Raw genomic sequence first — 18,177 nt, forward strand, 5'->3', positions numbered from 1 at the left:
CCTAAAGCTTGAAGACCACCGAAGCTGATAGAGAGATTAAGTGTTTTAGGATTGTTATTGTTCTTTGTTACTTGTGATCATACCTTGCTCACTAATTCTATAAAGCAAGGTAATGATCTGTGTTGTTTGCATCTGCAAACTCTGATTGTTGATTGTCAGTTACCAGTCACTAAGGCATTGATTGAGAGAAAGTGAGAGGGGCTCTCATACTTAGGTTGAGATACTAAGTAAAAATACACTGGGTAGATTAGAAAGTGAACTGTGAACTGTGGTGTTCATGAGTGTTTGTAATTCCTGAATCTTGAGATAGTGGATTTCCTTTCTTTGGGTGAAAACCCTCCAGACGTAGGTGAAGTTTTTCACTGAACTGGGTTAACAATTCTTGTGTCTTGTTTACTTGTGTTTTTATTTATGGTTGTTACTGTTAGTCGATTGTTGAACCTGTTGTCCCAGCATCGTGTAGGACATCTGGTCCAAGGGAACCTGAATTTCACTTCAAATATGATTCTTTGAGTCCCAAACGATCAAATGCGTCGCAGCAAATGATGTCCGCCGAGGACCCTTGATCAAGGAACACATTTTTTGGTTTTGTAGTTGTTGATCCTGATTGTGACCACAATGGCGTCATTGACATGCGGAATCACATGCGTAAAATCTTGTGGCGTAAATGTGATTGGGGAATGATTTAACCAACATGCTCCCTCAGACGCCTTATGTACTGAATGTACCGTCGCAACATGTCTTTTCCTAGCTTTGCTTGAAAGCTCTTCTCCGCCAAATCCCCCTGCAATGGATGAACACTCCCCAATAGGATCACCTAATTCCTCTACCACTTCTTTGCCTTTTCCCTTGTCACCCTGAGCCACCTTGGCGGGCTCCTGTACAGAGGCATCTTTGATAAAATTTGCCAAGTGTCCTGCCTTATTTAAGCGATCAATTTCTCGTCGCAAAGTCCAGCAATTGTCAGTAGTGTGCCCCTGAGCTTTGTGAAATTCACACCACCTGTTAGTGTCCACATTAGTCGGGGGCCGCCTAGGCGGCGGTGGATATTGTACCACGTTTGTTTGACCAACCGCTCGTAGGATCGTACTTAGTGGGGCATTCAGCTTTGTTAATGGTGATGTATTTGGTGATGAAGCTGGTTGTGCCGCTTGTCCGAGGGAAATTCCCTGGTTGTTCCTATGCCAAGTATTTCTTTGAAATCTTGACTTAGCATGTTGGTAAGGTCTAGGTCTAGGCTGGCGAGGGGTAGGCGCCGGCCTTCAATCTTTTCCCACCTTAGGTTTTTCCGACGGAATGTCTCCTGGCTGAATGTTCTTCCTCAAATCCTCTTTTTCGTTTTTATTTTGATCATCCTGCTCGATCAGAATAAATTCTTGAACTCTCGCCCTTAAATCCATCATGTCGCGAGCTGGGCGCCTTGTCAATTCTCGATTTAACGCCCCTGCCCTGAGCCCGTTTTTAAAGGCAGCCACGCATACGTCGGGACTGTCTTCCTCTAGTTGGACCGCCATCTTGCTGAATCGCGCCATGTAAGTCTTCAGTTTCTCGCCTGATTGTTGGTGTATATTGATCAAATCAAAGATGGTTGTCTTTGTAGTTTGATTGGCCGAGAATTGAGTCAAGAATTTTGTAGACAAATCAGTGAAATTATCTATTGAAAATGGTGGCTGCTTTATAAACCACGCCATCGCCATACCCTTGAATGTTGATGGCAATAACCTACATTTCACTGCATCAGTCGCCCCCCAATAACCATCTTGGTATTGAAATACCTTAAGTGCTCCATGGGGTCAGAATCGCCAGAATAGGCGTCCAAAGTCATTGTCTGTAGATGTTCCGGTATCTCTAAGGCCGTAACGGCGGGCACAAAAGGTTGGAACTTGTTCTAGTCTAAGGTATAACAATAGGAATAAAGTACTCTTGATAAACCCTAGCAGAGCTAAAATAGTGTAAGTAATATGTATATAAGGAAATTATCTCATAAATGGTAAAAAGGTACCTAGTACAAGGTGAGGACACCCCTTTTTATAGTAGGAGTGGTCCTTATCTAGAATGTTCATGGATTTGGGCCTTACATGCAGGGCCCAAATCCCTATGTTGAATAGGACAAATACATATGTGTACAATATAACAAGACAAAATAACTCGGACCCACATCTTCCAGCTAGGACCTACGTCCTTATCTGCCAAATGTTGGCCTTACCGGGCGGGTCAACGGGCTTGTAATGACCCGCCCGGTCCAGAACTCAACTATGTCTTCAGCGTCCACGCGTTGTCCCCGCCTAACGTCCTTCATTTGATTTAAGTATTCCACCTGAGCTTGCAAATGTTCATTCTGGAGTTGAACGTTTTGCAGGGTATCCAACATATGTTTCAAAGCTACTGGCGTGATGCCTGTTATGACCTCGTTTTCTTTCACAGGATCTTTCGCCTTCACATCGTCCAAATTGATGTGTACAGGCTCCGGTTGACGCCGCCGGAGACCGGGATCATACTTAGCAACTAGATCTGAGGGTTTACCCGGAGTAGGCTCAGATGCCGGAGAGGGGCGCGAGCGCGCCACCGACTGAGCATCCTCCGAGGAAGCCTCCTGTTCTGGCTCAGAACATAGCACCTGATGTTCAATCCGATCTCCGCCACGTCCGTTGTGACGACCACCACCATGATGGTGGTAATCACGATGGCCGACACCACACGATCGAGTTTCCATCAGCTAAACTCCCACCTCTCTACGTCAGAAGTAGATCTAGGTCAGAGCCACAGACGACGTCAATGTTCCGTACTAGAGCTTACTTGGGTATAAAAGATATGATGACTAAACTCTAGCAGAGCACAAATATCAGAATGATGGAACAATAAGGAATATTCTCATTAATGGTCAAAAAGATCGTTTGTACAAGGTAAGAACCTTCCTTTTATAGTGGAGAGGTCCTTGTTCACTTTATTACTTTATTTGGGCCTTACAATCAGGGTCCAAATCCCTATGCGAATAAGACAAACCCAAAATAATCTCATAGCTGGCAGGTAGGGCCATACATAAGTCAATCGTTGATTCGTCCTACTAGTCCTGCCAAATGCCTACTGGTGTTGAATCTCGCCTTAGCCTGCCAATGTTTCAGGGCGGTCATTAAGTTCTATAATGCCCACCCAGTCCAATAGCTTTCATTTCATATAAGTGTAAAAAAATTAAGACTTATTTTCTCTTAAAACACCCATCGGAAAATATGTTAAAGCATTATCCATCTACAGAAACCAATTCCCTTAACAATAATCCTAAAATGAGTAAAGAAAGGTCGAGAGTTGCAAATAAATAGAAAAAAAAAGGAAAAATTGGAGAAACATTAAAATTGATACACTGTTTGATACACTGCATGTTGGAATGCAACATATGCCCACAAAATTGGAATACAACACATGGGGTAGGAACTTTTGATTTCGAAGACTCACTTTGGATCAGGTTGAGTCCTGAGAAATTTCGTCTCACTTTCCCTAGCTAGTCGAGTCACGACTCTCCCTATAAGTACCCGTTTAACTGCTCATCAAAAAAAAACAAAAAGGTACCCCTTAAACTAGCTACTGCATGTTTTCCTCTTTCACCTCAGTTCAGTTCTGAATTGATTATCCTTATGGACAACGCCAGCGCCAGGTACACTTTCCCCATAACCTTGTTATCAACGTAACTTTGATTTCAATTAAATACGGGGGTTCTAATACCAATCCTTTTAAACAACATTGCTAGCTCTTCTCATGGCCATTTCTTCTCATGCTGTGGCCGCCACATCCGCAGCAGCAGCTGGCCCTGGAGAGTTACTTCAATTGTGTTCCACTTGTCCGGTGTAGCTGCTTGTGAGCTGTTGCTGTGGATTCTCCTCTCTGACTTTTGGTTTACCATTATCATCAACCTGCTCCTTTCACTGCAGCTTCTCTTGCCCAGTTTCGTTAACTGCATCAGTAGTAACATTAACATTAACATCAGACAGCTCCTCCGTCTTGATGGTGATGGTGATGGTGATGGTGATGGTGATGGTGACACGGCTCAATTCCAAAATACAGACGATCCGGAATACAGACGATCCGGTGTAATGATGCGAGTGCTTTATATATATGTGCTTGAGAGGGCCATGATCTGCCAAGTGTAATGACTAATGAGTAATGACATTATATAATTGCTATACTTGTGCTTTCTTTTTTTTATTACAACTATACTTGTGCTTTTAGCTTATATGGATAATCAGAAGAATATGCACCTATATTTTTTCACATTACTGTATTAGCATTTTTGTTGAAATTAAAAACCCCTTTTTGGGTCGGCTTCGAATCACTTATTACGGACAGTTACGTTATGATTATGAAGAATCCTTAAGCTCTGTTTGGTTTAGGATATAAAAGAAAAGGTTTTGAAGGCTGGCATGAACTAAATATTGGGGCTCATATATATTCCGCTCATGGATGAAAATGATTTAAATGAGTAAAGAGTTTTGATATGTTCACACCTTTATTTTTCTTACATATTATTTTTACTTTTTTTATCCCTCTTAACTATTTTTATCACATTACTTATCATAATATCACTAAATTTTCTTTCCTTTGTTCCTATCTCTTAAAGGAAAAAGGTGGAGAGGTGTAGAGAATTATTTTATAAAAAAAACAAGTATGTGACGAGAACATTAATTATATATGAGTACAAGATGTTTGAAGTTTGAACATTGCCATTCAGGGAGGGACCAAGCGTCATCTGGGCCCCCACCTCCAACCCCGCCCTGGGGACGCTCACAACCAAGTTTTCAACTTGCACCTCAATGTGTGCCCTCACAATCTTTGGCGAGTTGTTGAACCTTTGGGTAACTTAAACCCCCCAATTACCCTCCTCCTTCACCTTTGTGAGATCTGACTTTTTTGTGTCTAATTTCTTTATGTATGCGTTTGATTCTGAAGTGAAATGTCCTTATCTCATTCTTCTCTCTCTACTTTCTTTCCACTCTTTTGGCGATTTAATTTACAAGTAATGCGCCATGGACAAAGAAGCAGAACGAAGATTTCTCAGAGAGTTTGACAAAAAATTACGGGATTAAATCGTGGCGTGTGTCTAATTTTATGTGTATTGACAGAAAGGGGGACACAAGACAGATGATTTTTGTCCTTCTCAAAGAGTGGAAGGGAAGTAGGAGGAAAACTAATAGAGGGCATCCTTTTCACATTAGAGTATCTTAATTTGGGACCTATACTCACATTTGCCCCTCATTCACATTCGAGTAACCTAACACTTGTGAGCATAAAGCTGACAAAAACTCTACTGCAGCAAACACCTCAAGAAAACCACAGGAGCACGAAAACGTGTTTAATACCATTGACATACATTTATAATAATAAAAAATAAATAGAGATTAAAAGCGGAAAACATATCTACTACATCTTATTCTCGAGTTACTATTCATAAGAAACAACCAATGAGAGTCTGCCACCTGTCGTTTTTCATTTATACCACCAATTGTTTTTTTTTTAAGAATCATCTTTGGCTGACGACGTCGTTTCCACTTGAAGTTTGTTTCAGAAGGGCATACGACGTCGTTCCCCACCTAACATGTCTGCTTCGCTTCGCTCAATCAACCCTAGCTGGCAATTGCGTGTGAGTTCTCCTTCTCTACCTACTCCGCCCCTCTCTCAAATCAAACCATAGTTGGCAATGGCGTGTTCCTTTCCCTCTGCACTGTCTCTCCCCTTCCTTGGATTTCCTCTTATCCCTCTATTACGAACCCTAGATTTCTTTCCGTGTTCAACTTCTTTTTTCCACCCACTATCGACCATGCCATCACGTTCTATGATCTGATGATTCATTACCGTCGCCGTCCTATACTGTTCATGAGTCATGTTTTTCCATCAGAACGTGAAGTTTTGGGTTCCAATGCATGTTCAGACCTTGATCTGTGTTCAAATGGTCAGTATCAATTCAAATCTCAGTTAATTTTCTACCACTTACACACTTTTGTATGATGATTACCTACATGTGGGGTATTGTTCGTGTAGTTTAGAAACTTTCCTATAAATACCCCCTTGATGTGAACTTCCATTCATCACAGTTGCCCCCCTCTAATTCTGTTTCAAAAATTTCAAAAAATTTTCTTCATTTCCTTTGTTTCCATTGATTTCACTGATTTCTCCTTTTTCTTTGTACCCATGTCTGGACACATGAGTTCCATTCGAAGCTTATGTCCTGGTAGACAAGCTTGGAAGATCAAAGCAAGGGTTATTAGGAGGTGGGAAATGGCCCCTGCTGCTGAACCTTCCAAGCCATATGCATTGCAACTTGTCCTGATTGATTCTGAGGTAGTTTAATCCTTTCAATCAAATTTATTTATGTATGTTTTTCATTATTAGGTATGTTTTGGTTCATTCAAATTTATGTTCTTTCTTATTTTTTATTTGACAGGGTTCCAAAATAGAGGCTACCATCAAGAAGTACCTGATCAGCAAGTTCCAAAGGGATGTTGTTGAAGGCAATGTTTATAAGTTTACCTATTTCGTTGTGATTGACAACAATGGATCATATCGTGCTGCTGATCATGAGTACAAGATTCTCTTCAATAGTAGGACGAAGGTTCAAGTTGACCAGTGTGAAAGCATTCCCAGAATGGGTTTAACATTGAAAGATACCGCTGAAATTCACATGACTATGGGAGAGTCTGATTTCTTGATAGGTATTTGTTTTTGTTTAGTGTTCTCATTGGTGTTTATGTTTTGATCTTATCAATCTTTTGGAGTATTGGATAGCAGTTTTTAATATATCTTTTCATTTTTTTTGTTAGATATTATTGGATTGGTTACAGCTGTTTCTGCTGAGCAACAATTTACCAAGTCTGGAAATGTTCCTAGAAAGATTGAGTTGGAGATAACTGATCATAAGTATGTCATATCTAACATATCATTTATTTCATACTCACTGTATTCATTATTGCGATTTTTGATGCTGTTTAGTTTAAATTTTATTGACAGGGGAAAGATAAAGATGGCTGTGTTTGGGAACTATGTTGATATTGTTCAAGGTTTTCTTGCTGTTGGTGGTGTTGGGCTTGCGGCCATTGTTGTTCAGTTTGCCAAAATTAAGACATATAGGGGTACATTCTTTGCTTTGAGTACATTATATTATGCTCCCATATTCATTGTCTTTATAAAATCCTAACTCTTGCTGCTAATTATAAATCCTAACTCTGATTTAGTTTGATTCCACCAATTGTAGGAGATGTTGGGATCCAGAATGTTATGCAATCTACTAGGCTATTGTGGAATGCTGAAATTCCAGAGGTTGCTTTATTTCGTGATGGGTAATTTAACTGAGCTTCAGCATATTGTAGATTTTGTTATTTGGTAGTTTGGTAGATGAGCTAATTTGACTTTTTTCCATTGCTTTTTTAAGTTTGGCTTTGAATGGTATTGATGCTGATATTCCTATTGGTCATATTGGTGGTGCATTCCCTAATATCCCTACGAATGAGGAGTTTATTTCAATGTTTCCTAGAAAGAGTATTGTGGAACTTCATGATACAGCTGAGGTATTTTCTAAAATCATGAACTGATAATCTAAGGCTTTTTACTTTCATATCCAGTCCTAATAATACTTTTTATTTGTGTTCTCAATATAGGAGGGTTTGTTTATAGTTTTAGCAAATTTTAGTGGTTTAGTTGAGGGGGAGAAGTGGTGGTACACAGCTTGCCGCTGCCACAAAGCTGTGAATATTGAAGATGGGATATATTATTGTGCTGCTTGTTGTTCTCCTGTCCTTGATGTGATTCCTAGGTGTTTATATTTCAACAATCAAGTCCTTCATTATTTGCTCTATTTTTTCTTAGGTTTTTTTTTATACTGATTTGTGATTAAATTTTGTTTATTATTTATTAGATATCACATCAAATTGGAGGTTTGTGATGGAGATGAGGTTGCAACTTTTGTACTCTTTTGAGATTTTTGTATACCTTGAACTTCAATTGATTTAATTTAATATTTTGTAGGGCAAATCTGTTGATGAATTCCCTGATGATATCAAGTCAATCATTGGCAAGGAGGTCCTCTTCAAAGTTGAAAAGTCCATTGATCATGGTATGAAGTTTGATGACTCATACAAGGTGAAAAAGATATGTGATGATCTGACCATAATTGAGCTCTTCAAGGACAAGGCAAAGATTCAAACTCCAACCACGATATTTGAACGTTTAGTTTGTTCAATTTTTTTATCTATTTGTGCTTCTTCCTAACTGCAATATTGTATTTTCTATTTAACTATACTAATATTCATTTATTATTTTTCCAGTAAATAGCTGACCTATTTGCTGCAAAATCTTCATCTGAGGAAAATTCTTCTCTATTCAGTGAGCAATCAATTGGTTGCTCTAGCGAGGTTTCTGCTGTTGCTGATACCAGTGTCTCTCTTGATGACCTTTCTCCATTTGAAGGTGCATCAGTTTGTTCAATTGCTGAGGAACCTGAGAGTCATGCTCCAACATTAACCAAACCTGGAAGAAAGAGGAAGTTGGTCAGTGTGAAGACTGAGAAGTGATTATCACCTAGCTGCTGTGGACATTTTAGATGTAATATTTTGGTTGTGACTTAATGCCTATCAGAGTATATTTTGTGTTTGTAAACAATGAGCAAGATCTTACATTAGTAGTCTTTGCTTTCAAGGATACTCAATCAAACATTTTTTTGTTTGGGTATTAGCTATTATAAGTCTATTAAATGTCTAGGTACTAGGTTTATGTGGTCTATAAGTTGTAATTCTCTACCTATGTGTTAATTTCCAGACTATGTTAACTTGAGGACTTATTTTAACTCTAATTTTATTTTCCTGTTTTTTTATATTGTCTTTATTTTGTTATGTATTTATATTTATTAATGTTTTCAATTTGAATATTACTATTACACCTGTTTTCACTCCAACGATAGTTCTTCATTCTAGAATCTAAACCTTAATTTGTTTCCTGCTTGACTTTATCTACTTAGGTAGTTACAATTCTATTCAAAAGTTTCATATTTCGTTTCCAAAGCACTGTGTACATGTGAATTCTGATCAATTCCAACTTCCAATACCTCTTCACCAGTCGTGTTCATATACAACAATTAATTGTAACTTTCACTATAAGAGGTTTATTGTTTGTAACGCCCTTTTCCTGGATGTAAATGGACTTGCTGCCAAATATCAAATACCAAAGATTCTAACCGTCCATTCCAACCAATTACATAATCTTGAGGACCTCCCACGTTTAACTTAACAACTTTTTTTTTTCAAAACAGCTTTTTCCAGTCATTGAAATTGATGTTACTTTTGTCTATTTTCAAGTTTGAATGATTCTTTCTCCCTAGACATTTTTTCCATTTATATTTCCATTAATTTGTTTTCTCTAAGTTACTTACTTATTACTCTTAAAGTATATTTATTTAGGATTTCAAAAGAAAGTCAAATACGGACTAATTTCGCAACTGACTATAAGTTAGCATTTCTATATAATATTTTCTCATTTCAATTTTCAACCTACTACAAATTAGCTTTTCTATCGCCATTGACTTTTACTTTATTTTTGGAATTTCGTATCATTACTCTGATTTAGGTTTCTATACATGTGTCATATGTTTATATTTTTATTTTGATGTTGATAACTTCACTCTATAAATACATCCTACAGCAAACATTTCGAAGCACTCCCCATTATCTCCAAATATTGTATCCAAATTATTCTGCAGGAACCCTTTTTTGTTCCATATATATCACTCTTGATGGAACCAAATGTATTTTCAGATTTGGAGAACACTAACAACACATTCATCAAACCTCTATACCTGGACAGGGTTTGATACTTATGTTTTTAAATGACTCTTAAACTATAATTTGTTCTTCCAATCTTTTCTTAAGAAATTTGTTTCTATGCAGGAACATATTGTTGTCCCAAGGAGGTTCTTAAGAAACTATCCACAGGTCATGCAGCATCCTTTTGCTGATCTAACTGATCCAATTCGTAATGTGTTCCAAACTAAAGTGAGGTCTCATGACAATGAAATTTGGTTTGAAGGAGGGTTTGATAGGATGCGTGGTACTCATGAATTGGAGGGTACTGCATACATACACTTCACACACATTGAGGGATCCTCTTACAATATTCACATTTTCCATGATAATGAGGTTGAGATTGAGTATGCAAATCCTGTGCCACAACACCTCAATGTGGAACACCAGCTTGCGTGGACTTCTCAGCTGACAACCCCTCTTTGTACTGGCAATCAAGCTTTGATAATTTACATTTCATTTTCTCTATGTATGTATTTATTTTATTACTAACTAAAATAACTTTTTTTTTCAGCCCATTCCTACAGGAGTTTTAGATGATTACTTCAACCACCGTCCCGCCACAATCCACATTGTCTTACCAAATGGTAGTATGGAAGAATGGCAACTGATATGGGATCGTAAGAGGCCACGACAATGCTGCATTAGACATGGCTGGTATCAGTTTTGCAGAACCAAGCATCTTCGTTCGAATAATCAAGTTCAGTTCTACAAAGATCCACAAGCTGATACCTACGTGGTTGTAGTTGTGCAAGTATAAAATTAATTCTCAGTTGATGTGTTAGCTTTTTATTTTGATATGTTTCCCTATTAACTAGACTCTTTGATGAAATTGTTGTTTGAGTATCCATGTATTTTGTCAGTTTCGTATTGGGTGTTGTTTAAGCTATCTAATGAGATGTTTTTCTTATTTTTCCCCTTCTCAAATATGAAATACAGTGACTTATTAAAACTAATAAATTTGCTATTAGTAGTTAACTTAAGAATGTATATCATTGTTATTTAAAGTTCTATTATGAAATTTTTGACGTGCAAATCTGCTTATCGATTTATGAACTATTCTAATTTTACTCAATTCTAAATAACTAATGAATTTTTTAAACACATACTGTTTTATAATGCTGGAGAGTAGTTTTTGGAAAAAAAATGTTGGAGAGTAACACTTAATTTCATATTTGAAGTTCATCAATATTCATTAATTCTGTTAGTGTTTTGAATTTTTTCACCCATTTTTTTCTGGCTTTGGAATAGCATGTTTTATGTTTTAATCTATTTGGGCCTCTTATATTTTTTTTTATTGGATTAAATTGGATCTCTTTTACTTTAGGTAAAATGCCCACCATTTACCAATTTGTTACTTTATCTAACAATCTGTTGCTGATCCCATTTGGACGTATTGTTTTTGGGTTTCTACAATACCGTTATTTATCATCCAATTTATAATTCCCTTACCTATTACAAGGAGTCCTCTGACATTCAATCCACCAAAGCAAGTGAAAATCCAATCTGTAATTGTAACTTTTCTAGGGTACTGATTATGTATTGAAAATTATGTCCGTTCTTAACATGTGCTTTTGCATTTGCCATTGGATTTTATCAATCTCCTCCCTCACTATAGAATATCAGTTTTAAATTTATTCATACTATCATATCATGTTTCCACAACTAAACAGTACTTTCAATCACTTTTTTAATAAGTTAAGCATCTAGATAACATCAACAAATGATTGATTTCTAAGCACAAGTTAAACCAAAACTTTTGCTTTTATTCTAGATAGCTATGATATATCATCTATAGGTGGTATGAGATACTATAAAGTAGACAATCACTGTACTTTTAAAAGTGACCAATCTTCTTTTATCTTTTAAATGAACTTTCATTTGATGATAAAATGTTCAAAGATGATAATTTACTCTTTTCTTTATTCTTAGATCGGAAAAAAAAATCATCTGATAAACAATATTTTTGTACGATTACTATTTATTTCATTTTTTTGATTTATTTAAAAAATATTTTTCTAATAAATCAATCATGTATTTAATAAATTGATAATTTCCTATTTTACCTGTAAATAATTATTTGCTTTCTTTGCTTATGAGTTCAGTTTTCACGAGACTAAAATATAAAATATTAGTTTGTTCCTTCATAGTATTAATTTGGTTATAAATATTTGTCTTCAATATGAAGATTATCGCTCAAATTTTACATCAATATGATATTTAGTATTTTTCAAAATTAGTAGCTATTTAGATTTGTTATTGTTATATTTAGATTCGTTATTGTTATAAGTTGAATATTGAGTTGGTATTATATATACTGACTTGATTTTGATTTTATTTTAAAATAATAATCTGGCTTTTTGGTTTAAACCTAATTAATAATGTCCTTCATTTCAAATAGTATGATTGAGTATATTTTGGTCCAAATTTTGTTAACGTGTCTGTTAACACTCCACTGGAAATCCAACTAGATTTTTAAGTCAGATTTAGTGTATTTGAAACTTCAAATTTGAAAATTGATTTAACTAGAAAATATTGATTTGGTTTTGATATAGAGTAACAAGGAGTTGTTGATATTAGTTGGCAAATCTTTCTGAAGTCATCATTGTTTTTTCATTCACTTGCCTGCCAAGTGAAATCTTTTTCTCTAATTAAGCTTTTGTGAGAGTGGTTTGTCATGTCTATCAACAATTTCATCAACTTTTCTGTACTTAAGGGATGGCCATGTTGTACTTTAAAGTAATTGACAATTAAAATACTATTTTCATTTGTCTATATAAGAAAGTCTTAGGATTATTGATTGTATCATTACCCACCACCATTGTCTCTAACTTGCTCACACGTAGGAACCATGACTCAGTCTGCTCTGTTAGAGTTTCATAACAGTCGTGAAATTTCAAAGAAGGACTATCAATGGAAGCTTAACGCTCGAGTCATATCATTGTGGAATGTTCCTGAACATATGTTGCCTTTATCTTCTTCATCAATGGACTTGGTTCTCATTGACAGAGAGGTAAAGTGCATTTTCTCATTATTCAAGGGTAACTAATACTAATGCATTTTGAGAGTATGACCTTTGTTTATTCAGGGGAAATCACTCTTTTGGGTACAATATTTCAAAGTCCCACACTGATAAATATTTTTTTCCTTCTTATGATGATAGGGAATGAAATTTGAAGCTTCTATTTGCAAGTCTCACCCTATTCTTCCTAAGATTGTGGAAGGTTGTGTGTACCAGATATCTTTTTTTAGGATCATTGACAACATTGGCCCTAAACGTTTCACAAGCACTAAGTACAGGCTCTTTTTCCATGCATGCACCAAAATTTATCCTGTTGTTAATCATAAGATTCCTAAGAATGGTTGGGATTTTTTCCACATGGATCATATCAAGTACTATGGGAATACATTTGGATACTTAGCAGGTAATAATTTTTTGTCATTCAGAATAAAATTTCTATCTATACCTGTGTTCCAAATATTATTATGTACTAACACTGCTCTTCTTCCTTTTGTTGTTCTGTTTGGTCCATGTAGATGTTGTTGGTATTTTGAGTGCTGCTTCTTCTGAAAAACTTCTTATTAAGGATAGTAGGATATATAAGTCTATGGACAAAAGGTATCTTATGCCTTCATGCTACTTCATTTTTTGTTGCAGTACTTATTTCTTTATTGCAGACTTCATTCTGGAAACTCATCTAGCTTCCTATTCAATTGTTATGTAGTGGCATGAACAAATGTTTCTTGGTTGGTGATATTGTTGACACTATTTCTGAGTATCTATGTTCCAATTGGGTTACCAGACCTGTTGTTGCACTTCTCTTTGTTGAAGTCAGGAAGAATAATGGTGAACCAATTTTCAAACTTTATCATGTTGGTTCTCTCAGAAATCTTAGTGCTCACATTGTTCACAATCTGGAAATCATGTGTAGGTGTCACCCAAGTACATGTTGTTCCTTATGTAACTAAGATCCTAATCAATCCCAAGTTTGAGGAAGATTCGGTGCTTGCTGATCGGTACCCTTTAATTTTTTATAATAGTCCTATATTAGTGGAACATTAGTACTTGAACTCCAATTTAATGTATTGAGTAAATTGTCTATATAGATTCGATGGGATGAACTCCAATTTACATGTTGACTTTATCTCAAGTACTGATAAGAAAGTGGATATTCATGCTGAGTTGCTTGAGTTGCATCCCAAGAAAACTATCCCTGAACTTCTCTTAACTAAACAGGTTAGTATCTGTTAGTATACTATATTTTTCATATAATGTGTTTTTTAATTTGTTTCTATTTGTCTAAACTAAGTTATTGTTATCAATTTCAGAAGGGTATATTTGTTGTTCATGCTGGCATTGTCAGTATGCTGAAAGATAGTGCATTTTTCTATCCATCATGTCGCTGTTTTACTGAACTTGAACGTGGTGATGATGTTTATAGATGTAATCGTTGCTTCCGTGTAATTGAAAAATTTATACACAGGTTAGTAAATGTAGATGCTATCCCTTTAGTCTTTGTTAACTTACTTATGTTTTTTATACATTCTGAATTCATAGATGTGTACTTCATTCACCTTATTTACATTAACCTTTAGTAAGTGATAAATGAGTATTAACGGTTACATGTTTCTTTCCATAGATACTCCTTCAAACTGGAAGTATATGATGGTGTTGATAGTTGTGTCTTTCTACTCAAAGATCATGAGGCAGTGCAACTTATTGGAATATCATGTGAAGAGCTGATGAATTCAAAGGAGGTTAATCAGATCTCATTTCATCATTTGGTTGCATATAAAATTCTTTCTTTTCATGTTAGTATGTTAGGTCATTGCTGATCTTAATTTATTGTTCATTTGCTTAAAGAACCCACTAGATCGTGAGTATCCTGCTGAACTTGAGGATAAGATAGTAGGGAAGGAGTTATTGTTTAAAATTCGTGCTGGTTTTGGCATCACATACAATTGTCAAGAAATCTATGAGGTATTGATGATTTCGGCTGATTCTGATATGATACAAAGCTTTCATTCTGAGAAGATGTTCACCACACCTTTGAAGGTCAAATTTAATTCATCATAGTTTAGCCACTTTATATCTGAAGTTAACAATATACTTATCTAATTCATTCTTCTATTTTTACTAAGTCTATCCCGGTTGTTCCTTAGGCCAAGTTTGCTCCCCCATTCACACAATTACAAGATGTTCATGACAGTACAAAGGTTGAAGAAAAGCATGTTGCCAAGCACAAGTATACATCTTCTGTTGCTGCCAGGTTTAATATGGGAATGAATTCATATGTTGTTGTTGGTCAGAGTTCCTCCACTACTGTTATTCATTCCTCTTTGAAGAGGAAGCTTGAGGCAGAATTTTGAAGGTATGAAAAACGGTAGAAAGGGGGGGGGGGTTTGAATAACGTTTTCAGAATAAAACTTTCACCTTAAGATTTTGGCAAATCTTTCGAGAACAAATAAAGTGCTTAAGATAAGAGATAGAAAAGCACACAAGGATTTTATCCTGGTTCACTTGATGAATCACTCAAGCTAGTCCAGTCCACCCGTTAAGGTGATTTCTTCCTTCTTAGAATGAAGGCAATCCACTAATCAGATAATTGTTACAACTACACTTGAAACCTACAAGTGACTAACAATACACTGACTTAGCTCACACTAAGATTCACTCTCTTAGTCTTCTCTAGGATCCGATCAACCTTGATCTCCTAAAGGTAAACTAAACAACTGTTTAGGAAATGTTGTTTACAAAGGAATTGCTTCTAAAAAGCTTGTAGTAAACACAATGAATTCAAATGAAGAAAGAATGCTTAGAAGATTTGAATATAGCTTGCGCGTGTGAGATTCTTCCAACCGCATCTTTCAATCTTCAGCCTCTATATATACTCCAAGGATTAGGGTTTGAACACTGCATGGGAATGCTACCGTTGGAGGGCAGATCTGGAATTTCCAGCTTCTGCTGTGGCTGAGTATGTTAGGTTAGGTCGTCAGGATAGTACATTTGCTTTTGTACTTTGGATAGTGACTTGACCTTTAACCTTGTTTGACTTCTGATCAGAGGAATGCTTCGTGTTGGAACTTGTGAAGCTTGTTGATCAGAGTCAGAGGGAAGCATGGATCCTCTGACCGTTGTATCTTCTGATTCTGAACTCAGAGGAGAAGTACTTGGTTTTCAGAGTCATCTTGCTTCTGGGCTTCAGAGTCTCCACTTATCAGCTTCTGGATCTTCAGAGTCTTCTACACCATCAGAACATCTGAATCTTCAGAGTGTCTGGGTTGTCAGAACGTCTGGATCTTCAGAACTTCAAGTGAGCTGAGTCCATATCAGAGCTTGAATAACTTCAGATCTTCTGAAGCTTTTCTACTGTTCAGATTGAACATAGAGATTGCGAAAGCGTTGCTAGGGTCACTCTTTAAGCAAAGTGCTTCTGATTTATGTGAGGTTGGATTAAGGTCAGAGCCTGTAAGAGCACACTCAGAAAAACACGTTAGAGTACCACAATTGTTCATACTAAAATGTTAACTTGTAATCATCAAAACATAGAGTTGTACTACTCGATCAAAACTTGATCTTATATTCTCCCCCTTTTTGATGATGACAAAACCAAGTATTTTGATGAACAATTCTTAAACAATAAACTGAATTCACTCGGAGTTTAGAGAAATAGAATTAGACTTATCCTGATGTGAATGGTTTATTTTGCTCATTCTGAATCCAAGTCACAGCTTGATTCTGAGCTTAGCTAATATTTAGATTCTGAGCTAAATAATATAAGAGTTCAGAGTGAAAACGCATGACATAGATAAAATGAAATAATCAGAGCGCATAAGTATTCAGAGTCACGAGAGGGTATCAGAGTCAACTGAAATCACTTCAGAAGAAGTGAAATGTATTCCTTGTATTTGCCCAGTGACACATCTATGATCATAACAATGGAACTCTTAAATTCTCCACAAGAAAAAGAAATCACACTAACACAGCTTACACATCAAAAACTGGGTGTACTTCCCCTTTTTGTCATAAGCAAAAAGCTTGGGGTGTGAAAAACTTAGTTTGAAGTACAAGGTACTCCCCCTTAAAGAAGGTCTAAGTTTCAAAAAGATGGAGAAGGAAAAGCGAATTAATGAAAAGAATGAATGCATGTAATGAATGTTTACCACCGGCCACGGAAGTAAAGAGAAGCTTCAGTTACCAAGAATTTATCCTCGAGAAACTGCAGCAGCAATAACTTCCGGATAGAAAAGGAGGCTTATATAAAGCGAGTAGAAACGTAGTAAGCTTCACAACAAGATCAATTCCAAATATAAGAAAATGGCATCATACAAGGTTGAATTGGAAGAGCTCAGAAGGAAGGCCTTTGAAGAAGATTTGTTCTTGAATGTCAGGCATCCAGATGGTTCAAGAACCATACAAGAGCTTATCACAACGCTGCTGGAAAAGAATCTTAGTCCGGAGTTGGAGAAGGATCTGAAAGAATTCCTCTGCTTCGTGGAGGAGATTCAGGAGCTGTGCCAGCTGGAGCTGAATCTACTAGAAGAAAGAGAAGCAGTGGAGAAGAGACTCGAGACGATTGAAGATAGTCTGGAGAAGGATGAGCTGAGCAACAGGCTCGACAACATAGAATACACATTGGATCGTCTGGAGAAAGATAGAGCGGAGCAGCGCCAAGAGTGTAGAAGAATGAGGAAGGATCCTCCATTCTAGAATGAGGTATATGTATGATGTAATGTGTAATGATGATATATATATATATATATATATATATATGAATAAAAGGTTTTCAAACAGATGTTATGAAAAAAGCATTGAGAAACATGAAGAAACGAAACAGATATAACATATATAAGCAATTAGCGTAAAGTTATGAAAATAAAGAACTAAAAAAGATCAAATAAAAAAATAAATAGAGATCCTAAAAGCTAGGGGTTTGCAGAGCGACGCAGGAGTTCTTGAAGTGCTTGATTCATGTTGACCAGGAGAGTCTCATGAGAATTGAGACGTTGTTCCAAAATGTCAAGTCTGGAAGAACTTGGCTGTGTAGAAGTAGATGGAACATCCTGAGCAGAGTGAGGAGCTTGAGTGGATTGAGAGGCAGCACTTGTGAAAGGCACTGGTGCAAGAGCTTGACATCTGATAGCTTCAGCTTCAGCCTGTAGCCTTTCAGCTTCTAACTTTGCATTTTCTATTTGTTCAGCTTCTAGGCGTGCAACTTCTTCTGCTTGTTCTTTCTTCTTTCTTGCTTCCTCAATAGCTTCAAATAACTCAACTCTTAACTGTTGTTCATGCATAGCCAACCTTCTATTGAAACGCTGCTTAGCAGCTTCAATCCGCTGATCC

General features: G+C 36.5%; 1 protein-coding gene and 1 pseudogene across 1 annotated transcript; both read left to right on the plus strand.

The window, feature by feature from the left end:
* Nucleotides 1-7,006: 7,006 nt before the first annotated feature.
* Nucleotides 7,007-10,593, plus strand: LOC130725285 (uncharacterized; annotated as a pseudogene).
* A 2,091-nt stretch (nt 10,594-12,684) lies between these two features.
* Nucleotides 12,685-15,203, plus strand: LOC130725287 (uncharacterized). The gene is made up of 10 exons (XM_057576529.1): nt 12,685-12,846; nt 12,997-13,258; nt 13,371-13,452; nt 13,559-13,680; nt 13,766-13,850; nt 13,941-14,070; nt 14,163-14,317; nt 14,474-14,591; nt 14,698-14,814; nt 14,997-15,203. Exons 1-10 carry the CDS (start codon nt 12,685-12,687, stop codon nt 15,201-15,203), a joined length of 1,440 nt encoding a protein of 479 aa, XP_057432512.1.
* Nucleotides 15,204-18,177: the final 2,974 nt, after the last annotated feature.

This window comes from Lotus japonicus, chromosome 6 (assembly GCF_012489685.1).
Source record: "Lotus japonicus ecotype B-129 chromosome 6, LjGifu_v1.2".
NCBI lineage: Eukaryota > Viridiplantae > Streptophyta > Magnoliopsida > Fabales > Fabaceae > Lotus > Lotus japonicus.